Source organism: Mycteria americana, chromosome 3, assembly GCF_035582795.1.
Source record: "Mycteria americana isolate JAX WOST 10 ecotype Jacksonville Zoo and Gardens chromosome 3, USCA_MyAme_1.0, whole genome shotgun sequence".
NCBI classification, from domain to species: Eukaryota; Metazoa; Chordata; class Aves; order Ciconiiformes; family Ciconiidae; genus Mycteria; species Mycteria americana.
This window is the reverse complement of record NC_134367.1, coordinates 16,913,743-16,940,130: the sequence shown is the minus strand read 5'-3', so window position 1 is coordinate 16,940,130 and position 26,388 is coordinate 16,913,743. Positions and strand designations below refer to the sequence as shown.

At 39.7% G+C, this 26,388-nt stretch overlaps 1 protein-coding gene and 1 long non-coding RNA gene across 4 annotated transcripts in view; both read right to left on the bottom strand.

The window, feature by feature from the left end:
• Positions 1-13,913, bottom strand: part of LOC142408036 (uncharacterized) — a 74,797-nt gene extending 60,884 nt beyond the window's left edge. Inside the window, exons 1-6 of one of the 3 annotated variants that reach the window (XR_012775134.1) lie at positions 13,758-13,913; positions 11,841-11,998; positions 10,767-10,898; positions 9,103-9,592; positions 7,540-7,710; positions 5,063-5,968 (exon numbers count right to left, since the gene is read on the bottom strand). This is a non-coding gene — a long non-coding RNA (uncharacterized LOC142408036). Of the gene's footprint in view, positions 1-5,062; positions 5,969-7,539; positions 7,711-9,102; positions 9,593-10,766; positions 10,899-11,840; positions 11,999-13,757 lie in introns of those variants that run through there. The other 2 variants (XR_012775135.1, XR_012775133.1) reach the window with 2 other exon arrangements.
• A 34-nt stretch (positions 13,914-13,947) lies between these two features.
• Positions 13,948-26,388, bottom strand: part of NOL10 (nucleolar protein 10) — a 56,071-nt gene continuing 43,630 nt past the window's right edge. The window contains exons 19-21 of the mRNA XM_075497954.1: positions 25,839-26,086; positions 20,417-20,519; positions 13,948-17,003 (exon numbers count right to left, since the gene is read on the bottom strand). Coding sequence (XP_075354069.1) covers positions 16,884-17,003; positions 20,417-20,519; positions 25,839-26,086 — 471 coding nt within the window. The 3' untranslated portion in view covers positions 13,948-16,883. The remainder of the gene's footprint in view (positions 17,004-20,416; positions 20,520-25,838; positions 26,087-26,388) is intronic.

The window sequence follows — 26,388 nt, the reverse complement described above, 5'->3', positions numbered from 1 at the left end:
GGACATGCCAATTTTACTGGGGAAGGGAACAGAGGAGGGGCTTGCAGTGTTGAACAGAAAAATGAATAAAAATTATTTCAGGTGGGCCAGAAACTGAAAATGCTTGATTTTAATTCATTTCAAGAAAATGGAAAACAGTTTTGACCTGCTCTGTCTGCAGTGAAAACCAATGGCTAAGTTCACAGCTGCAGGTGACAAACCTATCCAAAAGGTTTGTCAGAGCTGGTACCAAGAGGGAGAAGAGACATGATGGAGAATTGGTTTTGGAGGTCTCCTCTGCTATGTGAGAGCAGGCGTGTGGATGGAGACCTCCCTCTGAGCAGTGTCTGTTAATCACTTTCATACAACATTCTGAGTGGAGGTGCCCCAGACTCACCTGATGAAACTGTCCTGGGATCTGCAAAATATTTAAATATTAATTTGGGCACAAGCAAGTTCATAGAGGAATGTTTTAACCATAGGCTATAGAGTACTTGTTTCCTTCTGCAGTCCAAGCTAAAATTTTCTGTAAAGGACACCTGTCCTGCTTGCTGAGCAAGGGGAGCCCTAACCCCAAAATGTTCCTCAGAGGTGAAGAGATGAAGACTTCTCTAGTCAGCTTGTGTAAGAGACCCCAGTCTTCTTGCCCCTGTTGTGAGTGGTGCCCAAGTACTCCAAGAGTCCTGCCTAAAAAATCTGGGGAATTCAGATCAGTTTAAACAGGCCAAAACTGCACTTTTTAATGAAATGAATGCTCCCTATAAACACTCATTAGGATCCTGGTTAGGATGTTGCAACGTAATCTTTGATTTCCCTAATGCTGGGAGCTAATAAGGACACACAAACAATAACGGGCTGATACCACATCATCTCCCTCCTGCAACTGTCATGCAATGGCTCCAGGATGCGCCTAGCTAAAATAGATGCGATTCCTTTGATCTATCTACATTAAATACAGAAGTACTTTTGGGACAGCAGAGGTGTGTTATGTCCTGTCAGGTTCTGTTTTCCAGCAGGATTACAGAAATGCCACCTTCAATGCCACTCTGACTGCCACTACCAGCAGTCAGACTGGCATTCTTCCACCCAGGTTTTATTCCACAAACACATCCCTTATGCTCTAATTTTTTGTGCTTTGCCTGCATTTAATGAATGCAAATAACATAACAAAAAATAAACAAATGAAAGGAACACGCTCTCTAATCACTGCAGAGGTTGTCAGCAACAGTTAAAAACAAGCTGGAAATATTTTCATTTGTTGCTCTGGTTTCAAAAGCATTAGGGAAAGATCTTGCTCCATAGGAAAAGGAGGGGGCTTGTGGAGGTGGAACACAGGGAGCTGTTTGCAATTATTATTTGTAGAACATACCTTAACAGAACTACACTGAAGTGGTTTACTTGTGGTTCAAAGAACGGGTGTTACTCATACTTTATATGTGGTAGACACTATGAGGTTGACTTGGGCAGGAGCCATCAAACACTTCTGACTGCTCAGCCTCATAACATGCATGATATGGCCATGGAAAGCATCTTCAGGTTTCTTCACAATAGCTAGTCAGAGCCTGGAAGCTGTTTTGCCCCTGAGGAGGGATTTCCAGGCTTGGGTATTTGTGGTTAGACACAGCTCCAGTGTCCTGGACTGAGGGCCAATGAGCTGGACTGAAAGTTAGAGGATAAGCTATCTTCCTGGCAATACTACTTGTCTGTTAATAACAGAGGACCTCAAAGTAAGTCCCTGGAAAAAAAGGCTGTAGGTCACATAAGTCTTCAGACATTTTTAAAGAAGACATAGGGGAATATGCACTAATTCACTGTTTGCTTATACCTTTTCTTGCATGTAGTGATTTTCAAATGCCAGTTCTTCCTATGTTCTTTCAGTTACTTGGGAGCTCAATTTGTCTCCGTAACTGCAAGTTACAGGGATTTTTTTTCATCTTTTTCTCCCAGCATAGTCTCTTAGCTCTTCAAGTCTATTGCTGTCCATTTTCAATGCTACCTACAGGGATTGGTTTTGCTGGGGGACAGGGAGCAGGAGGGAGACTCGGTCAGTGGTAACTTCCCCATGGCATTGCCTTGAAGAATGTGCTCTCTGAAATGCATGAGCATCGGCATCTACTGTAGCTGCCCTCCCTACCATTGACATCGCTTTGCATCTGGCCACAAGGTCCTGCAGGTTAGTTTACAGTCCAAAAACACAATCATACCAAAAGGAGAAACTAAGAGCAGTACATAGGGATGAGACTGCTATCTGTCCTGTAAGCCCATTCCTGTTTTGTCCTTTTTCCCATAGAAAGCTCATGGGCCAGATGTGTTGTGAAACTGCTCCTTAGATGCTTCATTTGGATCTTCACCACTTCTGCTGCGATGTTATAACAGCTCGTACATACAGGCTCAGTGGTTGCAACTCCTTTCTCCCAGGGCTTGAAGCAACCTCGTTCTGCCACTTGCACTCCTCCATAGGCAAGCTGCCAGTAACACAGCAGACTGACATGATGTTGGCTCCAGTGCCTACAGACCCGGCTTATGGCTTCGCCTGGTGTTTGAGTCACATCCTGGCGTGTCTGCTCTGGTGCTTTTCAGAGGTGTAACTCACCCTCAGCCTCCACAGTGATTGCAACGGTGGGAGGATTACATGCTGGCTGCAGGCTCTGCCCTTGTTTCAGCCTTTCCTTCCCTTTAGCACCCAGGACCCCCTTCTGTCAGGTGCTGATGACAGCCCAGAGGTGGGAAGAGGAGAAATAGGCACTTTCACTCACGGGTTCCACAGTATCACAGGAAATGGGATCAAAGTGATGTTTGGAGGTCCCTGAGTCTAGCTACCCTTCTGAAGCAGGATAAGCTCTACCTACCCCACATCAGAGACACGTTTAGCTAATCTGCTCCTAAGGTCTTGTGATGGCAATCTCACAGCCTTCAGCATGCTCACAGCAACATACAAACATAGGCAAACCAAAGTTACCTGCTCCATTGCGGATAAGTAAGGAAGGGCATAAGGAACAGGACAAGTACAGAGTGATCTTTTTCTCAATATGTGCTTCCAGCTTCAGCCAATCACTGGCTTAAGGATTTCTTGAGCTGGAGATGGCATCCAGGTTCTCAGTTACAGTAAATCTCAGTAAATTTATCACTTGTGAGCATATCTCACCCCTTCCAGGACCAGTATGTACATTTGGCCTCCATAATAGCCTAAGATGCCTAGCTTCACAATGTACCTATACATCATACACAAAAATACTCCATATGTTTGCCTTAAACCTGCGACCTGATAATTTCATTTGATGGCACCTGGATTTTACATTATGAAGAATATTTAATAGTAGTTTTGTAACCTTCCTCTACACGCCATTCCAACTATTTTATAGGCTTCTATCATATGGCTGCTCAGCTGTCTTTGTTTCCAAGCTGAAAAGTCCCACACTATTTAATCTTTATTTGCAAGGAAGCTTTTCATGTCTCTTATAAAAAATGCTGTTTCTCTTCAGTGCATAGTTATACCACACCCTTTCTTAAAATGTGGTGATCACAAGTAAACGTAACACCCAAGGTACAGGAGCTCTGGGGGTTTATGTATAGCACAGATATTTATTCTTTTTTTCCTCTTCCTCTCCTCTCATTTCCAATAACATTTGATATTGCTGAACACTGAGTCAATGTTTTCAGAAAACTTTTTCCAGTGACAAGACCTTTCCTGAGAAAAATCCAGAAAAATCAACAACGAGTTGAGAGCTCGCTATTGTGTCCCTGCAGCTGACTGGATTTTCCTGCCTGTCTCTATTACTTTGCAGGGCTGATGTGCCACTGCCATGTCGCAGCATGCCACAGTGACAGCTGTCACTTTGTTTTCTACCCAGGTTTGCTGAATTCTCCTACAGCTCTTCGCAGCCTTCTTTATTTTTTACTGTCCTGGGCGATGACTTATCTTTCCAAATCACTTATAAATATGTGGAAGAGCATAGGGCTCCATGCAGGTCCCTGGGAAATCCCACTGCTACCCTCCTTCTGTCAGGGAAACTGCTCATTTACTGTCACCCTTTCTTTCCTACCTATAACAACTTATTAACCCACAGGAGGACCTCTCCTCTTACCCCCATGACAACTGAAAGAAACCAAGCCTAGTTTCCAAGCAAAAGGGAAAAAATATTATTGATAGTTTTTCAGAAAGCCAAGTGCGCTGAATTATTTGCGTGTTTACTGATATCCCCAATATGGGACAGCTTCAGTACAAGGAGTGACTGAATAGTTCAGGACTTTAGCCTGGAAAAGAGACCACTTAAAAGGGTCATGAAAGAAGTCTACAACATCAAGATTGTTGTCACAAAGAGGATGAAAAGGGAACAGCTGTCTCACTGTTTCCTCAAAGCCAAGAACTGGAATGATGCTCAAGTGAAGCCACGGAGCCAGGCACAGCACTAGCAATAGGAAGTGTCTCAGCACGGAGTGGTAGTAGATGTGGATGCTAGAAGTCTGCAGGCTTCAAGGGGAAGCTGAAGGAGTACACAGAAGCTGAGGTACCAAGGACACAGAAACCATATCCAGCTAAGGCTGTCCCCATGCTAAATAGTGGTGATAGCTGGGTGACTATTAGGTAGAAGCTGCTGCTGTAGAAACAAGTGTCACATCTCCAAGCAGACATGGGCTACACCGTAACTACGCCCTGCTCAAAGAAAAGTTTTGTGAGAGAAGTACCAACTCATCTGAAGCTGCAGATATTCACGGGGTTTTTGTCTCTCCCCAAGCACTCTGACAGTTTGCAGTTCCATTGCCCTTGTCTAATCCTATAATCACCTAAGAAACCTGTGCAGTCACCTACAGATACTGACCCTGTTCTCCAGGGGAAACTTCAAAGCCTTCTACATATAAAACCCAACTGACAATAGCATTTAAGACCTGAACTGTTCCTGACTCTGGCTGCAGATATCTTTGTGAGCAGGATCCATAGATTTTCAAGGGCACAAACCACACAAAAGTAGACTCTGCTGGTCTCCCTTAGCTCATCAGAAGTAAAACAGAAGAAGAAAAAAAATCAGTGAATTGTTTTGTTTATTTATAAATATTTTGTAAAGATTTTGTTTTTTTCCTCTCAAACCATATCTTCTCAGAGAAAAGGGTGTATTTGGTTTAAATCCTTAGCAACAGCAACTGAAGCACAGAGATGTTTTGACAAATACTGTCTCTAATTAAATCACCAATTCCAGAGCAGGGAATGCACCTTTTTTCCCTGCCTTCCGTGTAAGGCAGAATCCATTTACATTTAACTACCTTCCTGGTGTATGATGTGCCATACTGTCACGAGATCAAAGCAAAGATGTAAAAACTCTTGTCCATCAGAGCAGACCAAAACTTCAGCTCCTTCCCACGCCAGTTAAGACAACGCTCTGACAGAACCACTCAGTGGATTCAGACACGTTCACCTTGCTCTTCTGAGACACGTTGTCATCTCATTCCTTCCCATTTTGGAACTCATCATAGCACATACATTGGGAATGGGTATGAAGTAAGGGAGCAGCAGAGCTTCCAGTGTTTTCCTGCATCCTCCTTCCACTTTGGGAAATTATTTGGCAACCAGGAACTGAGTCCATGCAAAGCATATGGCAGATCTGACTCCCCGAGGAGGGCACCTTGCTAGACTTGTGCATGCCTCACCCTTGGCCTCTGCCGCAGAGTGGGAATCATGGGCTACTCTGCACGGCCATCGTTAGGGGTCAGGGCAGCAGCCATCAGAGCTAGTGAACTCACCACACCTACACAGCAGTTCTCCCTTACCCCAGTACGATATACTCCTTCCCCTCAACTCCACCCACCAGAACAACCCAAACCAACAGGCAAGCAGTAAGCCAGACAGTACCTTGCAGCTCTCACAGTAAACATATGGCCAACATCATCTCAACACAGGCAAAACTCCTCTGATGTCAGTGAGAGTGTGGCTTGCGTCAAAGCAGCAGGATTGACCCTGTTGTTTTGGAGGCTGTGTAGGTGGAAAAGACAAGACCTGCAGGTGGGATAAAAACCCAAAGAAAATTAATTGAGAAATTATTCAGTAACAGTTCAAAGCTCTGCATGTGGGATGATAGCCAGCTTATGCTTAATAAATCTAAGAAATTATTCAGTAATAGTTCATCCTGTGCAATGAGTTTCCTGTAATTCATGTAAGCATCATCCATGAGACCCAACATACATTAAGTACAAGCAGGACATGGACCTGTTGGAGCAAGTCCAGAGGAGGGCCACGAGGATGATCCAAGGGCTGGAGCACCTCTCCTATGAAGACAGGTTGAGGGAGTTGGGGTTGTTCAGCCTGGAGAAGAGAAGGTTTTGGGGAGACCTTATTGCAGCCTTTCAGTACCTGAAGGGGGCCTACCAGAAAGCTTTTTACAAGGGCATGTAGTGATAGGACAAGGAGTAATGGCTTTAAACCAAAAGAGGGTAGATTTAGATTAGATATAAGGAAGAAATCATTCACTATGAGGGTGGTGAGACACTGGAACAGGTTGTCCAGCGACGTTGTGGCTGCCCCATCCCTGGAAGTGTCCAAGGTCAGGCTGGATGGGGCTTTGAGCAACCTGGTCTAGTGGAAGGTGTCCCTGCCCATGGCAGGTTAGTTGGAACTAGGTGATCTTTAAGGTCCCTTCCAACCCAAATCATTCTATGATTCTATGAAGTACCAGTCATTCAAATTAACTCTCTGCCTTTGGGCTGCTTTAGTTACGTACCTAAGTAAGAACTTTTAATTGAGAGAAAAGTAAGTCTTTCTCAACAATCACATACTAGTCAACCCAAGCTATATATCTGTTGTTGATGGATTTGGAGCATGGTCACCATAGCTAGCTCTCACAGTATCATTGCTTCTGTGGTAAAAACGCAAGAGATCCCATTGATATAACAGAATTTCCCTCTTTCAGTGCTTGAAATCCACATGCAATAGGGTGTTCAAAGAAAACGGTTTCAGTAGCTTTCAAATTTCTTGCTTTATTTTGAGGCATTTGCCTCAGATGCTTTGAGAGACCAACACCAAAATGCCTCAGAATCATTACTGTCCCTTGTTTATTTATGTCCTTCTGCCTTAGGGCTTAGTCCTTCTTTCCAGTGGCCAGCTTTGCTTTACTTTGAGATCCTTAATATTTATGGAAGAAAATAAAATCTACTATGGACAGTTTTGGTTCTATTGCTTTTCAGTTTGGTGGTGAGGAATATTGCCTAGGCCCCACAGGAAGCTTGTGGTACCTTTCTGAAACACTGAAGATATTTCTAGATACATTGGCCTCAAAATGCACTGATATACTGAAGGCTTTCAAGAAAGAGCAGGAAGGTTGCTCAGAGAACACACGGCGGAGAGAAGGCTAGCAGCATGGCTGTTGCCAAGCTCTAGGGACAGCCTTGTGCTGAAGATTTCTGAGCCGTGGTCAAAGCAGGGATAGGCCTATGTTCTTAGATTCGAGCACCTTTGAACACTGAGCAAGCCTGGAGGCCAGTCCAAATTCTTGCCTTAGCCAAGAGGCAGAATTTTGACCTACAGGAATTACACAATCTAATACAGTAGAAGTTCACTGGCCGTATAAGTACCTTAGGCAGTGACAGAGTCTTAAGCCCATCTGTTTCTTCAGCCTGGTTTGTATCTTGATGTATTAGTTTAGATGCCCTAAAATGCGTTACTCAGTGTAGTGAGATAGATGAAGCGATGCATGAAGTAAGCCAGAAGTAGGGCTGTCTCAATGTCAGAAGCTCCAAAGGTTCCTGTGATTAAGAAATGATTTCCACTTAGCTCCTATCAGTTAGTTGTCTCCAAATCCCAACTACACTAGGAAAAAAAAACCATCAGCACTGATAATTTTCATTCCCACTATTCCTACTTAGTGCAGAAACTGGTTTGCTGTTAGGACTTAACAGCTCAAGACAGCTTGAAGAAATGAAGAGGTTTTCTATCAAACTTCCTGTAACTGTTTTGTCCTCTGAATAGTATTCACTAAAACCATTTTCCATCAGCTGAAAGGAGGCTGGGAAACCTGTTGCTGACAGCAGCTATTGGTCACTTTCTTGACGCTGTCAGTGTCAAAATGTGCCTACCCAGAAGGAAGGGAAGATAGAAAGGGTCCAGACAGCTCAGCACTTCAGCGGTCACAAGCTGCAGGCACTTCAGACTGCTGCTCCACACGGGCGCTCACTGACTCAGGCCTTGTGGTTAGATAGTGCCCAATTATCTAACCTCCAACAAATCCAGATGTTGGGGGGTGGGGAACCAGAAAAAAAAAAGTTTGAAAAAGTTTGCATTACTATTTCTACCTGACCAGCCCTAGTAACCTTGTCATGCTGGCTGGAGGAATCCAGTTTTCAAAAGACACTGAAGTGCAAGAAACCAGAGCAGGTCAGGACAGGACTGTACCCTCTAGGAGAAAATGGTGGTAAAATTAAAAGCTAGAAAGTCTTCACTGAAAACCCCAAACCAGAACAGATTAGTTTCAGCTCTTGAAAATTTGACATTTACATTGATAAGCTCTTTTCTGTTGGAAAGTGTTTTAAGAGAAACATTTGGCCAGATCTCAAATGATTTTCCACCTTTCCTCTCTCCCTTCCTTCCCAGCTGCTTTACTGAATGCCTTACTAGACAGTTACTCTTTTTCCAAGTTATCTCTTTCTATAAGAAATTCCTCTAATTTCATGGGGAGTGGTGGGTTGTTTGAAGGAAGGAGCTCTACTTCCCCAGATCTTCAGAGGAAGGGGAAATAGTACGTCTTAACTGACACAAAAGGCCAATTACTTTTCTGTGATCAAGAGGAAGCATGTAAGTATCACTAGAGACCAAGACAGACATCCACCGTTGGGCATTACTCTCTACAAACTGCTTCAGTAGACATCATGTACACATCATATAACAAGGGAAGCTGACAGAGATCCTCTGGAAAAATGGTGGAGGGAAGGAGCTGCCTGCCTTGACTTTTTGGTTATTTCATCCTCTGGTAGCCCGAGGTGCAGTGTTCTTTCCACTTGGGTGTAAAATCTCCCTTGCTTTGGTCACATTAAATATCCACCATATACTAGCAGCCCTGCCCTCACATCTATCCAAAATGCCACCACTGAAGTCAACGTTCATTCCCACCACTCCAGGGAGGTCAAGCATTTCTTGAATACCTGAAATAGCCTCGTGCCTCATCTCTGCTCTGGAGAAGCTTCCATCTTCTTCCAGTTTTGACTGGAACCTGTCATAGTTTGAGGGACTGACCATGGAAATAAAGGATCATCTTTGAATTCTCCCAAAATAACTTTCTCTAAACTTAACAATACTTCTCATTTCTTCCCTTAACTGGCTAAACTACAGTTAATTTAGTGATGCACATGTGGGATATTACACACAATGTTCTTGCCCGTGTCTATACTCGTAAACTGAACAGCGTCAAGCCCCATCCTAAGCATTGGAGCATGATCATCTATGCTCTGCTTCTAGTAGTATTTAAATTGCAGCAATGTAGTTACCAGGGCACTGTGCAAAAGTGATTTGTTGTAACCTGTCTAAAATATCTCAGATAGAGGATATTTATTTGCTGTGGAGATCTGTAAAATATTGCCTCATATTTTCAGTGCAACAGCGTCATAGTCCTGTTGGGCAATCTCCAGTTTACATCTGGGAAAGGAGAAAAACACAGTAGCTATGACGGGAGTGTTGCAAACTTCCCTTTTGATTCAGTTTACAAGAATATCACCAAAATCCTAATAGACAAGATAATTACTTTTAACAACATTCTCCTTTGCATAAGATGATTAAATCCTTACAGGCAAGCATGTGGTCTTTTATGATCCCTACTGTATACACTTCACTCATGATATAAAGTTGCAATTTTGCAAAGGTTAAAACACATAAGAAAATATATTTACAGAAGAAATTTGGTAAATAGAATGGACATAATATTCACTACTGAAGTCAGATGATATATTATTTGAATGCTTTTGAATATTGAACCTTTTGTGTAATTGTACATAATGTAATGTAATTGTGCATGTATGTAATTGTACATTGCACTTGTACTAATGCAGTAGTAAAATTCTTGAAAAAATTATAAAACAACCAACCTCACCGAAAACACCCAGACCCTTACTGAAGTAGAGGTAGTGCAGCGGTATAGATGTACACAGAGCAGTAAGAGTGGAATTTTTGGGGGTTAAAGCAGTATTCCCCCTGTCCATCACCAACGACGTGCACAGGAACGTGTGCCAGCTCTCCAAAACCCCACCATGCACTTTGATGCCACAGCTCTCCACATCTCCAAGTTCATACAAATCCATTCTGCTCAAGATGTGCCTATACACAACCTGTCTACTATTACCATTTTAGTGCTTATTCTCAAATCTGTGCTATATCTGTACAAATTTGTAGTATAGATCCTGATACCAATAGAAAAACTGGAGTGTAAATATAGGCCCCCCACAAGAAAGAGCCAGATGTTAAAACAAGAGATAATAAGTAGGAGAGACAGAGCAGCTTTGGCAGAAACCGCTGTAGGGAAGGGAAGGGTGGTTCCAGGAATTGGGAGTATAAATTTTGATTAGGGCTGGGCTGGTATTTCCCACTTCAACTGCCTAGTTTTCTCTTTAAAGAGGAAATGGGATTTTCACTTTTGCCCCACTCAGTGAAATGGGAACAAGGACTTGCCTTCATAGGTAAGATGACCCAAATGTCACTTGTAAAGCATGACCACACTGGAAACGGTAGTGTTTTAAACTCATACCTGATCTTGCTGTAAAATTATTGTACTTAAACTCTAACTGAATGTAACTGCCAAAGGAAACGCAGCACCTACCTCTGCAATTATTTCTTTCAAACAGTAGGAGAAAAATTACTCCTTTCTGAACATGCTCAGGGTTGATCTTCACTCCTTGCACATGTACCGCGGTCTAAAACACTTAGCAAGCAAAGGACAGAAGATGGGATCCTGAAAAACACAGTCAGCAGACAGATACATTTCTAAATTTATACTAGTATGGATGATTTACAGTCCTTGCAGTTTTCATTCCCTTGTACAGAAATCAGCTTAGTTTACTTCTGCTGATGTGTGAATGTGCAAACTAGTCTGTACCACGGAACGCTCACAAGTATTTTGTATGGAAACGCCACTTACCATACAAATGCAGGATAACGTGGGACGTATTATCCATAGAAATTTGCCACTAGGCCCCATGTGGATCAAGGATCTGGGCCAAATTAAAAAGCAAAGGAGGAAGGAAGCAATATTAAAATGCAGTTAACACAAGCAGAGTCATGGGGCAGAGAGAGAATGCCTAAATTATAGGTGGGGGAATGGGTGTGGAAATTAGCAATACCCAGTTTTATAGACAGAATGACTTATGAACCACATTGCAAGTTTTACAGTTATCCATCTACAGAGTCTTTAAAATGCGGGAATCCTTTTTCCTCTGGTTGTGTAAACTACAAGCTCTGCTAAATCTGATTATTTTCTACTATAAATTGTTTTGGTGATAGGACTGCTTCTTCACGTTCATCACAAAGAGTCAGTTGTTGTGTAAAACAAGCTTTGAAATGCAGAGATAACAATTAATAGCTAAAGTTCATTAGTAGATTTATGTGCTTTCATTCAGCTTAAAAACGCCCATACTTCCCAAGATCAGACAAAATATATTAGTTTGGAAAAAAGCCAAAAAAAGTATTTAATCTTTATAAAAGAGATTAAAAAAAAAAACCAAAACCAATGAGTGATTCAGTTGAAGGAAGGGACAAAGGGGGAAAATGACTCCGGTCAATTAATGCTGCATGCCTCTTCCTTATGCCCTACAACCAGTCGTAGAGTCACCGGGCTGGAGGGGGCCTCTAAGGTTCATTAATCTGTTCCCCCTCCTCAATGCAGGCTCCACTGTACCTGTGGGGTTCCTGCAGATCTTTACTCTGACATGGCAAGGCTTTCAGCGGACACTGCGCAACCTCCGCAGGTAAGCTGTTGTACTGCTTCGCTGTCCTTCTGCATCTGAAAGTTGGTCCTGTCTTCCTGGAATTCAAGTCCATTACTCATTTTCCCATCTGGAAACATGGAGAACACAAATATAAAAGGCTGCTGCAAAGCAAGATGGAGTCATTTGAAAACTGTTACACCCTCCCTCACAACTCTTCCTGAAGCTGGTAATCTCAAATCATACCTACTTTAGGCTCCATACATAAATGAACCCCATGAGTATAAAAAAATGTGTATATACATTTTACACACACTTGCTATTTATGCAGGGGAATATTTTAAATCATATAATCATTCAGTATTTTGTTCAGATATTAAAACCCAGCAGTGTGGTACAGTAAATTCTTTCATTGTTTTGTGTAAACTGATGGATGCTCACCATTTCAGACAATTATACCAGCCACAGGAACACAGCATGCTTCTTGGCTTGGTAATAGCATTTTGGAAAGAACATTACACAAATAGTTTTGGTTCAATGTTTGTTCAATGGCTAACAGCCTATCTGAAGTAAACTGTGTTACTTGCGGAGTAAGAAAATACTGAAGTACAGGTGATGCATCAGATCCAAGTCTTTTCTTTATCTCACTAGTATTTCACTCACATTTAACCACTATCTGTAAATTTATTTATCGGGAGTTTTTAAACTAATTCTCAACAGGAAATTCTCATACGTATGAAACCATCAGGGATTCCTTGAGGCTACAGCATCTGATCACTCTTAGGCATCTTAGAGTATGAACCTTAAATGTCAAAAAGGATCCCAGCAGCTGCTCAGCTTCTAGGAATGGCAATACTGGATCAATACTGATGCCTGCAGTACAGAAAATGAAGTACTGTTGACTGAAAAAAAGGTTGATGTAATCAGGCCGATACCTAAAAAATGCCTTCTTTGGTTGCAATGATGTTGCATTAATAGGTCAGCTTCTATTGAAACTCTCAAATCTTCCCCCAGATTCAACGTTTAAGGACATTAACCCGCTTTATCAATCTCAAGAATCTAAACATAATTCATGCCAGGTCCCTACGTGGGACCTTAGGGCTCTGCTGTATGTGCTGAAAGCCAGCTCTGGTCACAGTACGGCCAAACACCTGGAAGTGCTGCAGGTGTGCCCATGCCTGCCCAAGTACCTGATGGATCCTGACCTGCTCACTTGACCGTGGACCTGCCATGTCATTACGGACTTGTCTGTCGGGTCTGTTGGTTGAACCTCATTGCTGTCACCCTACTGCTCTTCTTGTTTGATAACTGCAGGACTGCACCTCCTGTCAAGGAGGTCACTGCCCCTGCCTGCCTTGTCACCCTGAGCTCCCAGCCCACCTTCCCTCAGAGAGCTGCCCACTCTTGCTGCTCCCCCATACCTCAAAAGCAAGGTTTGCAAGGAATCTTCATCCCTGTTTCACCGAAGGGCTCTCAGGCTCAAATGTGTGCCAGGCAGCTCGGCAGAGCCCACCAACTACAGCTCGCCTGTGTTCCAGAGTTCCAGCCCTGAAGAGCCATGCCTCACTGTTAGCAAAATGCAAACATCTAACACTTCTCCTGACCAAAGTGAGCAACATACAAAGAACACCGCCCTCTTTCAAACATTTAATAGTCAGATTAAGGCTAGGAAATCCACTTGTCTGCGTACCACTGATTCTAGCCAGCTGCTGGTTCATGGGAAAAAGTAGCATGAGATTAAATATTAGTTTAACTAATTTATGAATTTTAAAATTATATACTATCTTTGTTTTAGAGACGTGCTGGGTATCCATCTGCCTGTATTAGAATGCTGTGTGCTTCCTTCAGGAATATAGCCACAGCAGGAAAACACCTTTAGCACTGCAGACCTGTTTCTGGTTGATTTTCCCTGGTCTTTCAAAATCTGCATAAGCCACTGGTTATCTAGTAGAGCACGAAGTCAGTTATAGCCAAGATGGAGACTGCATAGAGCTTTGCCTCTTCTTCACCTTACACAAATGCCCTATTCCACCATGAGCTCCTGCAAGCCCGTGCACAAATGAAGAACCGTCCACAAGGCAGGCGTTCCTGGGCAAAGACAAGCAGACACATTTACAACACAGTACAGTCTCCCTCCTTGAAGGGGCACATCACAACCAGTCAAGTTATGTATGCCGTTCATGAATATTCAGATTCTTGAGCCAACTCTAATGCTCTCATTCACAAATGCTATCTGTGACCTCTGATTTTCTAGGATTCTTCTCCGTAATAGCTGGTATCTACTACTCACATTTCTATTTCTAATTAGCCTTATTCTAGCAAGATTATATACAGAGAGTTTATATACATTGCACATAAAAATACAGCACATTTACAGGCAAAGCCTGCAGTGCTTTGGAAACCCCAAACAGTAGGGACTATTGTAGAGTATCTTCTAAACAACATAAGCTACTAAAAGTACATCAAACCTTTCTTCCAGTTTCCACATTTGCTTCCTGTAATATCCAAATCAGAGTCACTGTCCTATCTTTCTTGGCATCTCACTGGTCATGCCTGGTATATATTTAAACACCATTTAAAGTGCATCCCAAATATCTTTTATGTGAAATAAATGGTGTGCTAAGGACAAGTTTGCATATGCCTTCTCTCTAACAGTACAAAGTATATTCCTTTAATCATACAGGCTCCAACCTAAATACATGATCAGTATTGTCATAATGAGGTACTCCGTAAGGGCATGAAAAACAAAACATACGCTGACCTAAACCAGTGTCAGTCAGGAGAATCTCAACCAGAAGAAACACACTTTTTTTTAAGCTGAAAACTAAGCATTTCAAAGCCAGTTCACTACTATCCCACATATGAACCAGATTTTTTTTTACTGCTCTTGACAGCCAACGAAATCATTGCTGAAATAAGGATGCCTTAAAACATAAATGTACCTCTAGCTCTTGATCAAACGTAACAGGATTTAGGCCTATCACGAGAAGGAGCAAACTCCTCTGAATTCCTGTTCTTACAGTGCCAGTTCTGTCCACTTAATCCCCAGTTCTCCCTACATCAACCAGAATGGTGGCAAGTTTCCACCATGAATCTTTCCACGTTCAGTATAGCCATGTATATGAAGCAGCAAACACACCTGAATTGCATGCAAATAATTTCTAAGAGGTAACACAATGCTCCAGGGGAAAGATGTTGCACTAGTACAAGCTTTAACTTGTCATTGCACTTGGATTTCAAAGGCTTGAATGTTATCAAAAGACAAGACTCCAAAAAGAGGGACATACCCTGGAGCAACCACAACTGCATTACATTTTCTCAGTGGCTAAAGAGAAGTAATAATGATACTTCTTGATATACAGCATGGGTGAGACTGACATTGGAATACTGGATAGTTCTGTGTTAAATAGAAACCATGAGAAGCTTATGGACAATGCAGAAATTTGACAGCTAGAGGTAAAATACAGGTATTGAGACTCATCCTTTAGTTGAATTCAAGGACAGAGAGGTGATGATTACAATGTATGTTTAAAAGATGAAAATACCAGGTGCAAAAGGCATTTTAAATTAAAGGAAACAATATAATTAAAAACAGAAACAAAGAATTAAAGCAGGTAAAATTAAATCAGGGAGAAGAAGATAAATTGAACCATGTGACTGATTATTTTACCACTTAAAAAAAACCCCAAAAACAAAAACAACCCCACACCAAAAAACCCCCAAAAATCAGACTATAAGAAACTAAGGTTTTTACTGAAATAACTGCAAAAATTCTATGGTAAATACTGTCCAGGAGACCTGAAAGGATTAATAACCTCTCTGGTTTATAAAGCAAAACACTTAAGAACCTCCAAGTCTCTTAAAAAGATTTACAGTGATGGGCAGATTCACTGATTCTTGTTGGATCCAAAGTTCACAGTTTCTTGGATTTAGCAAAAAGACCATTTATAAAGCCTTTTAGAAAGTAATACAACAAAGCTCCTCTAGGATGAAAGGTAAAAATTAATTTCTTTGCTTAAGCAGTGAACTACTTATGTAAATGATGAGTTTGCAAGATTAAAAAAAAAAAATCAAGAAGAGATGCTGTATCCTGGTTAGCCACAAGCATTCCATTGGGAATCAAAAAGACGACATAGACAAGAATCAATCATTTCCTTAACGTAGGTTCTAGTTTCTTAAGTTATTTAACTAAACTAACTTTTTGAAGAATAGGAGGCTACTGGCATGGCCTTAATGTGCTTGTTATGTGAACATATACTACTTGATCTACGTTGAACCATGGCTGGCTTACCAAAACATATTAAACCTTGTCCTAAGGTTTCTGAGTAAAGGCAATATTCACAAAATTTAACTTAATAAGACTATCCTTCCGAGATTCCCCTTTGTACATCTGTGTGGCAAGAGAGGTTTCCTTATAGAGTGACTTAGAGGAACTTAAGTCAGGCATTCTCAATTGCCCTCATGATGACCATTTGTACCTCCTCCTGGCTACTAAGGCAACCCAAGAATATAAAGCCAAAGACAGTTTTTGGAAAACACAATGGTGTGTCATCCTTCAAGAACCATAAAAGAAAAAAATTGTTGTGCCCTTGTAAAGTTCTTAGACAAAATAACTTACCCTTGATCTTCTATCTAAGCAGTCACAAATAAAGATTTCAGAAAGCAAAAACCCACAGCTCTGAAGTTAAATAAAAGACAGGCAGCCTCGTTGTATACACAAATTCTTATATAGAAAAAATCCAGGGTTACACAATAACCAGTTGCTCGTGATTTCTGCACAAATACAGTTCACACTGGAGTTTATAAACACACTGTACTTGTAGTGTCCTTTGCTCAATACTTCTACTTTCATAAACTTTTCAATAATTAACACAGGGTTTAGCAAGTTCTGGGTTTTGTGTTCATCAATGAATCAAAATACAAATACATTGGTACTGTGTCCCAATTTGAAAAGTCCCTTTTTCAAATGAAAAATGAAATAAAAGAATTTTCTTAAAAAAATAACATAAAATAAATCAATGAAACAGTCGTCCTCTTCCACGTTTGCTCTTGAGATGACTAGCAGAACGCCTAAGAGTTCTCCTCTCTTGACGATGTTGTTTTTCAGCTTCCTGCTGTTTCTTTTGCTGCTCTGACTGGAATATTAAAACAAAAATAGATTCAGGTTCTTTTAAAACTTACATATCACTTCATTGTTCAAGTGTCTATATATCAAGTCAAAATTCCATTAGGGAAATCCAGAAATGCTACTGTAAATGGTCCCATGCTATCTTGTCTTATACCCTACCTGTTGATTCTGGGTATCCCTAGGCATTATCAATCCAAGTAATTCAGAGCAACCATTTAAGACAAAGATATCAAAAAACAGTGAATAAAATAATATATTTCAGATGAAACCCAATGTCTAATAACAGATTGTAAAATTACACTCCAGAATTTATGTTTTAATGCCCTTAAGAAGGCAGAGCACAATTTGAGGCTATTTAGTATCTACTTTGGTTAACTAGTATTACCACATGTATTATCTGCACAAATGTATTTTTAAAAGACAGAACAATCAGTTAAATTTGCTGAAACATACAGGTTTTCTAAAAAGTGTTCTTAGAGGTTCTTGAAAGTGTTTGATATGCTGTATGCAATTCTAGAAAGACTTTCCACCTGAAAGTAACATAAAATCTCTGCTCCTGTGGCACATGCTCTATTAATGTTTTTCCTCTTCATCAAAAACACGCTGAAAGGGTTCCATTTACATACCACAGATGAAATGGCTCTTACAGCCATAAACTACTATTTTCTTTGGAAGACTAAGGCTTGTCTTCAACTAAGCATAAACTGGAACTAGCAGACTTGAACTAGCCAAACTCAGGCAACAGTCCATGCTATAAAATAAATTGCTCTAATTGCTGGAGTAAACGGCAGCACAGGATAAGTGCATTAACAGTGTGTCAGAATTACGGGATATGCAGCTGTATCCCCACTGCATCTAATTCTGTAATCAGCAGCATTCATACATCAGTCCATCTCTTCCTGAATCTCCCATTTAAGTGCCATTTAAACTTGAGCTAGAGATTTGCATGCATAGACAACATTTTGGCTGAGGTGAGATATGATCCAATTTACCAAATGTAGCAATAAGCCCATACCGGTATCATGGTAATAAAAGCTAGTGTTCTTTAGACGTTGTTGAAATTTATTGACTACTGTTTCCACTGCAAGCAGGGAAACAAGAAACCCACTATGTGAAAATGTAAGCAGCTTCTCTCTGTCTCCAGACTTCATCTGAAACGGTCTTGAGAAATCTTACTTAATATAATGTTGACTGCTACCGCTAGTATACTGAAATTGAATGATCTTGATTTGCATTTGAAGCTTTGTCTGTTTTTTGTTGTTGTTGGTTGTTTTGGTTTTGTTTTTTTTTTTTGTTTTGTTTTTTTAAATGTCCCCTATACCTCCCTAGTAGTGCAAGTACTTACATATTTCAAAACCCTGCTATTTTGTTGTATTTATTTGCTGTGATAAAGCACGCTGAAATTGAAAAACGGGATGCCACACTGTAGGAACCATACTAAAATCCCCTGAAAACTAAACTGTGAAATATCCATGACAAACAATTTCATCGCTGGATCTGTCAGCAGTTGCTGGGCATTTGGAAGGCTGCTGCCATAACACAACTGTGGCAGCCAAGTTCAGTCTCAATTCCACTGACTTATAAGGTCAAGTGATACAAATCCCATGGAAGCACAATTGCTTCCCCCACTAAATCTTTCTACCCACTCCTAAATACAGCTGCACGTTAAGGAAAGGGTATCACAAAGTTGATGATGGGTATCATCAAAGGGTATCAGAAGTTGATGATGAGAGTAACACTAAAATCCCTTTTTTTGGCTTGCTAACTTCATCTGCACACTGCATAGTGTCACTTCTTCCTAGCTCTCCCTGCGCCATTCCCTGGGACTTCAGGATATATACATATATATTCTGGGTCTGTTTATTTGAGAGCAGGCTTCTAAGTCTTATTTTGCTATTCTGTTGATAGGAGAAAAGATCTCCACTGTAGATGCATTATTTTTCTTTTAATTAGATTTTTAAGAATCTTTTTAATGCAAATGAGCACGACATACGTATTTCAATAAAGGAACATCAGTTAACAGTCAGAAAAAAATCCATATACGTTAGCAACATAATTAAAAAAACCTCAAAGCTATAGCATATCTGATGGAATCAAGTAAAAATGGCATTCTGAACCACTGCCGTACCTGTCTTCTTCCACCTTACTCCCAAATCTTCACAAAACTGTTAGCAAAAGGTGACAGTTTGTTGTTCACCACCAATTGCAAGAAACCTTGTGGCTTTGTGCTTTCTAAGTTAAACCTACTATAAAAACCCCTGTGCTTTCAAAGCCCTGCAAAGCCCGTTTTATTAGCTGCAAGACACTAACATATCAGTTACAGCAGTTGGTAAAATCGCCAGAATGCTTATCCTACACAGCACTGCAGAGGAATCTGTGACTTATTCCACAGTCAACACATTTTAAATTCCAGCAATACAGGAATCAAAAACAGATGAAAAAGGACATTTGCAAACAGGTTATAATTAGGTAAAACAAGTAAGGTACAAATAGTCCAATAAATTTGGTTATTTAAAATTTTTTTGGGGGCATACCCAATATGACAATCAAATAACTACTTAGCCATTCTTATGACAATAGTTTTACCAGAGAGAATAATATTTGACCTCTGGTAAGGAGAAATGTATTATAGCAAAGAGGCTTACCTGAGGAAAACCAGTTTTAACTGAAGTACATTTTGTTAGCTCAAGTATCAATTAATATGGGTCTTCAGCTTTTATAATGTGTCCTTTCCTCAATTCTAATGCAATTTTCTAGCAAAAAAATCCCTAAGTGTTCTATAGCAGTAGCAGATGCACACATGCATTTTAACTCTACCCACACTACAAAGTAATCACCTGTCTGCAATCTACAAAATTCCTTAGGATAGGAAATAAAAACCCTTTGGGAAAGGTAGATAAGCAGCAGTCAACTACACACTTCAAATGGAATTTGGCAAGTAGAACAGGACCAGAGCTCATTCTGGTAATCTGCATTACACAAGTTCAATGACAAAAGTGGTTAGGAGCTCTGTTTTTTTCATGCTGAGACCTAGCAACATTATCAACCAAGAGAAAGCCTGTCACCTACAGCATCCTGATTGCATTTGGACCTGCAGACCAAGAATCTGATTAGTCCTGGCACAGAAGTCAGGTAAGGTCACAAGCTTCTGATTGTATGTCTGCAAATAAACTATTAAAAGATGGAAGCCAGTATTTTCCACCGGAACACAAGATTTTATGAGTACTGCCTGCATTATAAGGGTATAAACACACAGAGTACTACCGGAGGCTTTCATTCTCTTGGCAAGAAGCAGAAGAGTTGGCAGCTTATAAAGAAATGAAGAGGGACATTTGTTTGACGGTTTTAAAGTTCCTGTTCTTTCATGCAAAAACTAAAGTTACTTGTATATTATCTTAAAAAATTACATATAGAGCTCACCTTCTTTAATTTGAATGTTGCCTGTTTGCTGCCTACTGTGGTATCAGACACGTTGAGGGTGCCAAGTTTTTCTTCAAGCTTTAAACGATCTCCAAGAGTTTTCCTGTAGAGAATAATTAACATTAGTCCCTATTCTTGCCATCTTTTTACTATAACAAAGGCTGATAACGCAGTCAAAACTAATCTCAATTTCTCTGAAACCTTGAAATGCCATAACTCTAAAAAATAAACATTCAGTAAACAGAGAAGAAACACAAGTTCAAATCATTCCCTCCAGATACTGCTTTCAGTAGAAACACTTTTTAAATTTATGTAAAGTTCATTGTTTTTCCTGCTAAAAAGCAACAGGAGACTAGTTGAGAAAAAACCCACACCCTTCTATTGCTATAGTTTTCTATGAAATGTTAGAAAAAGTCAGGAATATTCAGCTGCAGTAATAGATACATACACAAATAAAAAAAACTTAAGGCTAGATATATCCAGTTTTCTTGAAATCTTATCATTTCTGAATTGGAAACACTTTTGAGGGAAGAAAATAATCTTGACTGTACGTCAGAATTAATTCATCACCAAATTAATCACTTTACCAACAGAGAAAAACTACTTAGTCCAAATACAAATGACTGGACACTGCACCCGTAACAGTCTAATGCAAATAGCTTTCTAAATAAAAGAACAATGCAGACAAGTGAATGTGATAAATAAGACAGACCCTGACCCCAGAGAGAAGCTCCACATGAGCATATGCCTTCATGGTGCTGGTCAGTGTTAGTTTCTGTAAGCGAGCTGGTATAGAGCCTCTCCCTTGGGCACTGAAATCTAGCATTTCTACGGAGGAGGTAGCTGTTGTGGCCAAAACTGATACTGCTTCAGCTCTCCCCCACTGGAAGTTAATCACCCTACAAAACCAAGACACATGGATGTGTCCCAGTTGCTGCAGGCTGTGAGCTGATATTTAATATCACCCTTGCTGACTTCAGTAAGCTGGGTTGTAAACTGGAACAGCTGAGGAGTGGAAATACACCTCGTTCCTGCACAGCCTCCAGCACAGGGGTGAAGCAGGCAGGCAGAGACGGTGCTGGCTTCAGCCAGCCTCCCTAAAGGCACCTGTGAGTCCTAGCATGGCTCATCCTTCTTCTGTAATGCGGGTCCTACGAGAAGGCAGTGCCACCTGAGAATATGACACGGCTGGTACGATCAGACAAACCCACTCTGTGATGCGCTTAGAAAACATTGCCTAACTGTAAATGAAATCAGTTTCTGCAAGGTGAGATACTGCTATTAGTGTCCTATTAGATCTCTCTGAAGAGGTCTAAGAGACATTTTTTGTACAAGTTTTAAAGTGGAAAATAAGTCATCATAAAAATACAGACGATTGGCAGCCACCAAAATCAATGGCATTTCTGAGGATGAAGGGCTCATGGATTGTGGCCTGTGCATGAAGCCTCTGAAGTCCGCTGAATTTTGGTTAATGAGCCATTTTATGTAACAAAGACTTTTCAGATTAACAATGAAAAATTACTGTCAAGAATTACTTTATTTCTCATGACTAGGTACTTTGATTGTATTTTTTTCTGTAGTATATTTTTCATTGAGTACATGTAAAAACTTGTTCCATCTGTGCGAATCGGGAAGACAAGCTAAGCCTTAGAGCTAACTATGGCAGAAGATCAGTCACCGACACTGTGGTGGGATTTCTACATTCAAGTGAAGTCCCATTTTTCTCCCCTTTGAAAGTGAACTAGAGAAATATGGCTACTACCCAGCAATTATTTAGCATGACTGCTTAGATACTGCTTCTGTCAGGAGAAAAATTTAAATGAGGAGATATTAGCAAAACGCTGTGGGGTTGCGATTTTACTGAATAATTGCAGGTATGGCTATGTTTATCTGAAAATGCACAGACCTCAAGTGATAGTGAATTGCATGCACTGATACACAAACACAACAGCTGGGCTGTTTGGGGTTTTTTTAAAATCATCCTCAACAAATTGATTCAAGGGATACATTAACAGTGTTATTAAAAGCAACTTCCCCTGCCCTACAGTAAAAAACAAACAAACAAAAAAATTGCCCAGGCACTTCTTTTTTCCTCATTATAAAGAGAACATTTTTTTCAGGACTTTTCCTGCTGTTTTACTTTAGCAATACCTAGGAATGTCAGTTATGCTTTTGTTGGCTTTTGCTGACTTTCTTGGCCACTTCTGAAGACATACACATTGACTGTCATAGTTTATAAAGTATGACTACTGTAGTTTTTAATTTTGACATGCTCTAACTTCAATAACAAACCTTTTAAAGGAACATCAAGAAAATCAGAAGACCTCTTAGCACACTGATAAAAACCCTTTCTTTTTATGGATTCCTTTTAAGTTAGTATGTAAGGAACTTCGCAGTAAGTAAACAAAGCAAAGTTTTGTGGGCTTTCATGCGTAAGAAGAAGAGTGCAAAAGGGGAAAATGAAATGCAGACAGATTTGAGACAAGGCGTTTTTTACAACCATGAGTAAATTTTGCAGCTTTCCTGCGCAAAGAAATGCGTAGACTGTTGGTCTATAAAGAAATTTATAGTACGCACCACTGCTTTAGAAGTTGGGCTTGAAGCCGTGCTGAGTCAGGAACATGTCAAAAGAAACACCCAGTTTTATATAAGTCATAAACTGTTTCCTCAGGTAGAACATTATATGATTAGAGAAAAAAAGAACACCTAGCCATTAAGTGCATAGTGAAGGTATTAAGGTACTTAATTATATTGGTCACAGACCATCATTCCGTAACTTGGATAAATCAAATCAAAGACAAACATGCCAGCCTCACCAGATTGTACATGCCACTACAGTCTTTCCAATTTTCAGTACATTACTTGAATTAATTATTTTTATGCTGACTACTTATCACTGAATAAGGCCAGCAGAAAACATATTTAGATATTTTCTTCATAAAATTCTAGTATGTAAAAATGCTTATTAACCAAACAAGTTAGCTCACAACACAGACTAAGTCATTATGATTACAGAATTGTATCAGCTATATGTTTTAAGAAACAGCTACCAGCTGTTGATTTTTAAATTCTTCTAAAAATTTGAGGAATATCAAACTCCATACTAAGAACAATGCTTGGATGAGCACAAATAGGATCAGTCAGTATAGAGCTAATTGCTTAGACAAAAATAAAAAAAAAAATCATGAAAAGACAATTCAATGACAGCAACTCAGAAAAACATAAAGGATGTAATACTGTCACATCTATTTTTTTTAATCAGCCTACTCTATCCTCAATTTTCTATTTTTTTTTTTTAACACTTTACATTACATCCCATTTGTGCACTTACCACACAGAGGGTATCTAACTTAAGCCACCCTAATTATGCATCACACCTTGCAAAATATTCTGCAGAGAATCAGCAGAGAATCTTAAGACAGACTTTCTCTTCCCTAAAAGCGGTCTTTTAAAAGTCTTTCCATGGTTTATGTCATCAGTGATATTCCTCCATCCACTGGACAGGTCTGTGATATTTGGTTTCATTTTTCCCAAGCTGAATCAATGATTTTTCTCCCTCTATATACAAGATGAAAAAATTTACTTTGTCCTGTGTCACACTGTACTAATTTTTTCTAAATGTTTCTCTTCCTTACACCTGTTTTGGCTTATTTACTTAACTTTCAGTATCCTTGTTCACATTTAAGGCTTCCGTGTTTTGAACAAAATGAAATCTTAATACTTCAAATTGAGTGTCCTTGAGAATTTCCTTTAGAGGTCAGCAGCTGAATTTGTGTAAAAGAACTGTATGTGAGTAGGCTGTAGCCATACTGCCTTTTAGGGAAGTATTTCAATGGCAATGAGAATACAGTGCCATTTGACCACTGTCTCAGGCTCCTTTCAAGTCACTTGCTAAAATGACTATAAATCCAAGTACAATGTAAAAAATATCTGTAACCTACAATACTCTGTCAGAGCATCCAGAGTGGATTTTCTCCTGGCAAAGAAGAAAAACTGACAAAAGTAAAAAGTTGCTTCATCTTCTGGAAGAATGAAAGAAAAATAATCAGAAGAAAGTTGATGGAGAAATCTAAGATCGTTAAGAGTCCAGAATGACTGGGTATATTCAACATAAAGAACAAAAATATTCCTGTGTGAAAATGCTGGTAAAAAACAGCTAAGGAAAACATGGGAATCAGTTCTGCAGAACTGCTATAAATCCCAATTTATAAAAACTACTACTTCTATTTAAAGAGGCCTTACAGGTACAACATGGAAATCATAGACTGCTAGACTACTGTAGAAATACTGTCTCAGTAATACTTAAAGACCACTTTACATGATAATTCCAGTTAAAAACTTGCACATTTAAGGGACAGGCTGAATTTTATCAGATGTTTCTTTACATATCTCCAGAAAATTTCCATCATGAAACAACTAGGTTGTAGAGTCAGTCATTAGTGACACAAAGAAACAGCCCCATTATATGTATTATTCACTTCCTTTTCTTTGACTGTATCATTTCATTCTAAGTAAAAACATAATGGCTATTACGAGATCCATCTAGCCCAGCAACTTGTTTCCAACATTAGTCAAAATTCTGCTTTGCATCCAGTGCACTGCAAGAACTTTGAAGCTATTGTTTTTCAAGGTTTTAATACTAGTGTCTGCGCTCCAAATAATAAAAGGCTATTAAATCTCATCTGCTGAAAGGCTCAACTCACCTCTGAAAAAAAAAAAAAAAAAAATCAATAAGATTTGCAGGCATTAAACATCTCAAAGCCAAGTCCTTTAGTTTGACGTACTCTTTATACAGTTCCCAATTACTTCAGTTAATCATCAATTTAAGGAAATCCAAATTAAAAAAAAAAAAAAGGGGGGTTTTTTTTTGTGTTGCAAAAAGAAAAACAGAAATAGTGGGACCTGACAATATAAGGACAGCATAGCTTTTTGAAAGTTTCTGGATGCCATAAAAATACCCAGACAAAACAATTTTTCTTTTACCACCTTGATCCTACCCCCAAAATAGTGACTAGTCATGAAGTATTCTACATCCTTTTAGAGGGACAGATGAAAAACATCCAGGCTGTCAACCTCATACTGACACTGGTGGAAAAATATAACCAGTCTCACAGGCATCAGCATTGTTATTTGTGAGAGCAACTGTTCACCAACACAGTAATGGATCCTCAAATCTGGCTCAGAATATTAATCTCTTACTCATCTCACGCGTGTTGTCTCTCTGCCATACTTTAAACATTATAGTTGTTTAACTACAAAACAAAGCTTTCAACAATTATGTCGCTTTAAGTTATATCCCTGAATCGCCAGATGTGGCTTTACTAGTAAGTGCTTCCAAGCCAAAATGCCACTGGCCTGCACTGTAGAGAAATACTTGAGAATCGTCCACCCCCAGCTATTAAAATAGGAACATTAGTCTTACTTCATTAATTTTTGTTTTTTGGCAGAGTCTTTGAAGCTTCTGAATTCCTCTCCTTCTTTAATCTCAAAAAACTGAGGTTTCAGTAATGTTTGCTGATCCTCCTTGAACCTTTCCTGCCGCTTTACTTTTTCCTCTTGGCGTAGAAGCTTGCGCTGTTTCCTGACCTCTTCAACCCAGCCTTTTTCATCATCTGAACTCTCAGAACTTTCTGCATCACTTGTTTTTCCTTCTGGTTCTTCCTCCTCTTCCTGCAGACAAAAATAGTATAAAATAAGAAATCATCAACTAATTTTCTTTTCAAACCATTCCTGCAATTAGAGTACGTGACAGTTTTTACATAGATACAGCTGAAGAGAACTAAAATTCGAACAAAGTAACAGCAAATGAAGCAGAAGATATATTATAAAATTGTTTCCACCTACGTATTTTATGTTTTTCAAACCTATATTCATGTAGACACAATATTGTTCACATCTAAAAACTAGGATAACATTACAAATTACACTTAATTACTGTATCTGATAAGACATTCTTGCATTGCCTCCATCTT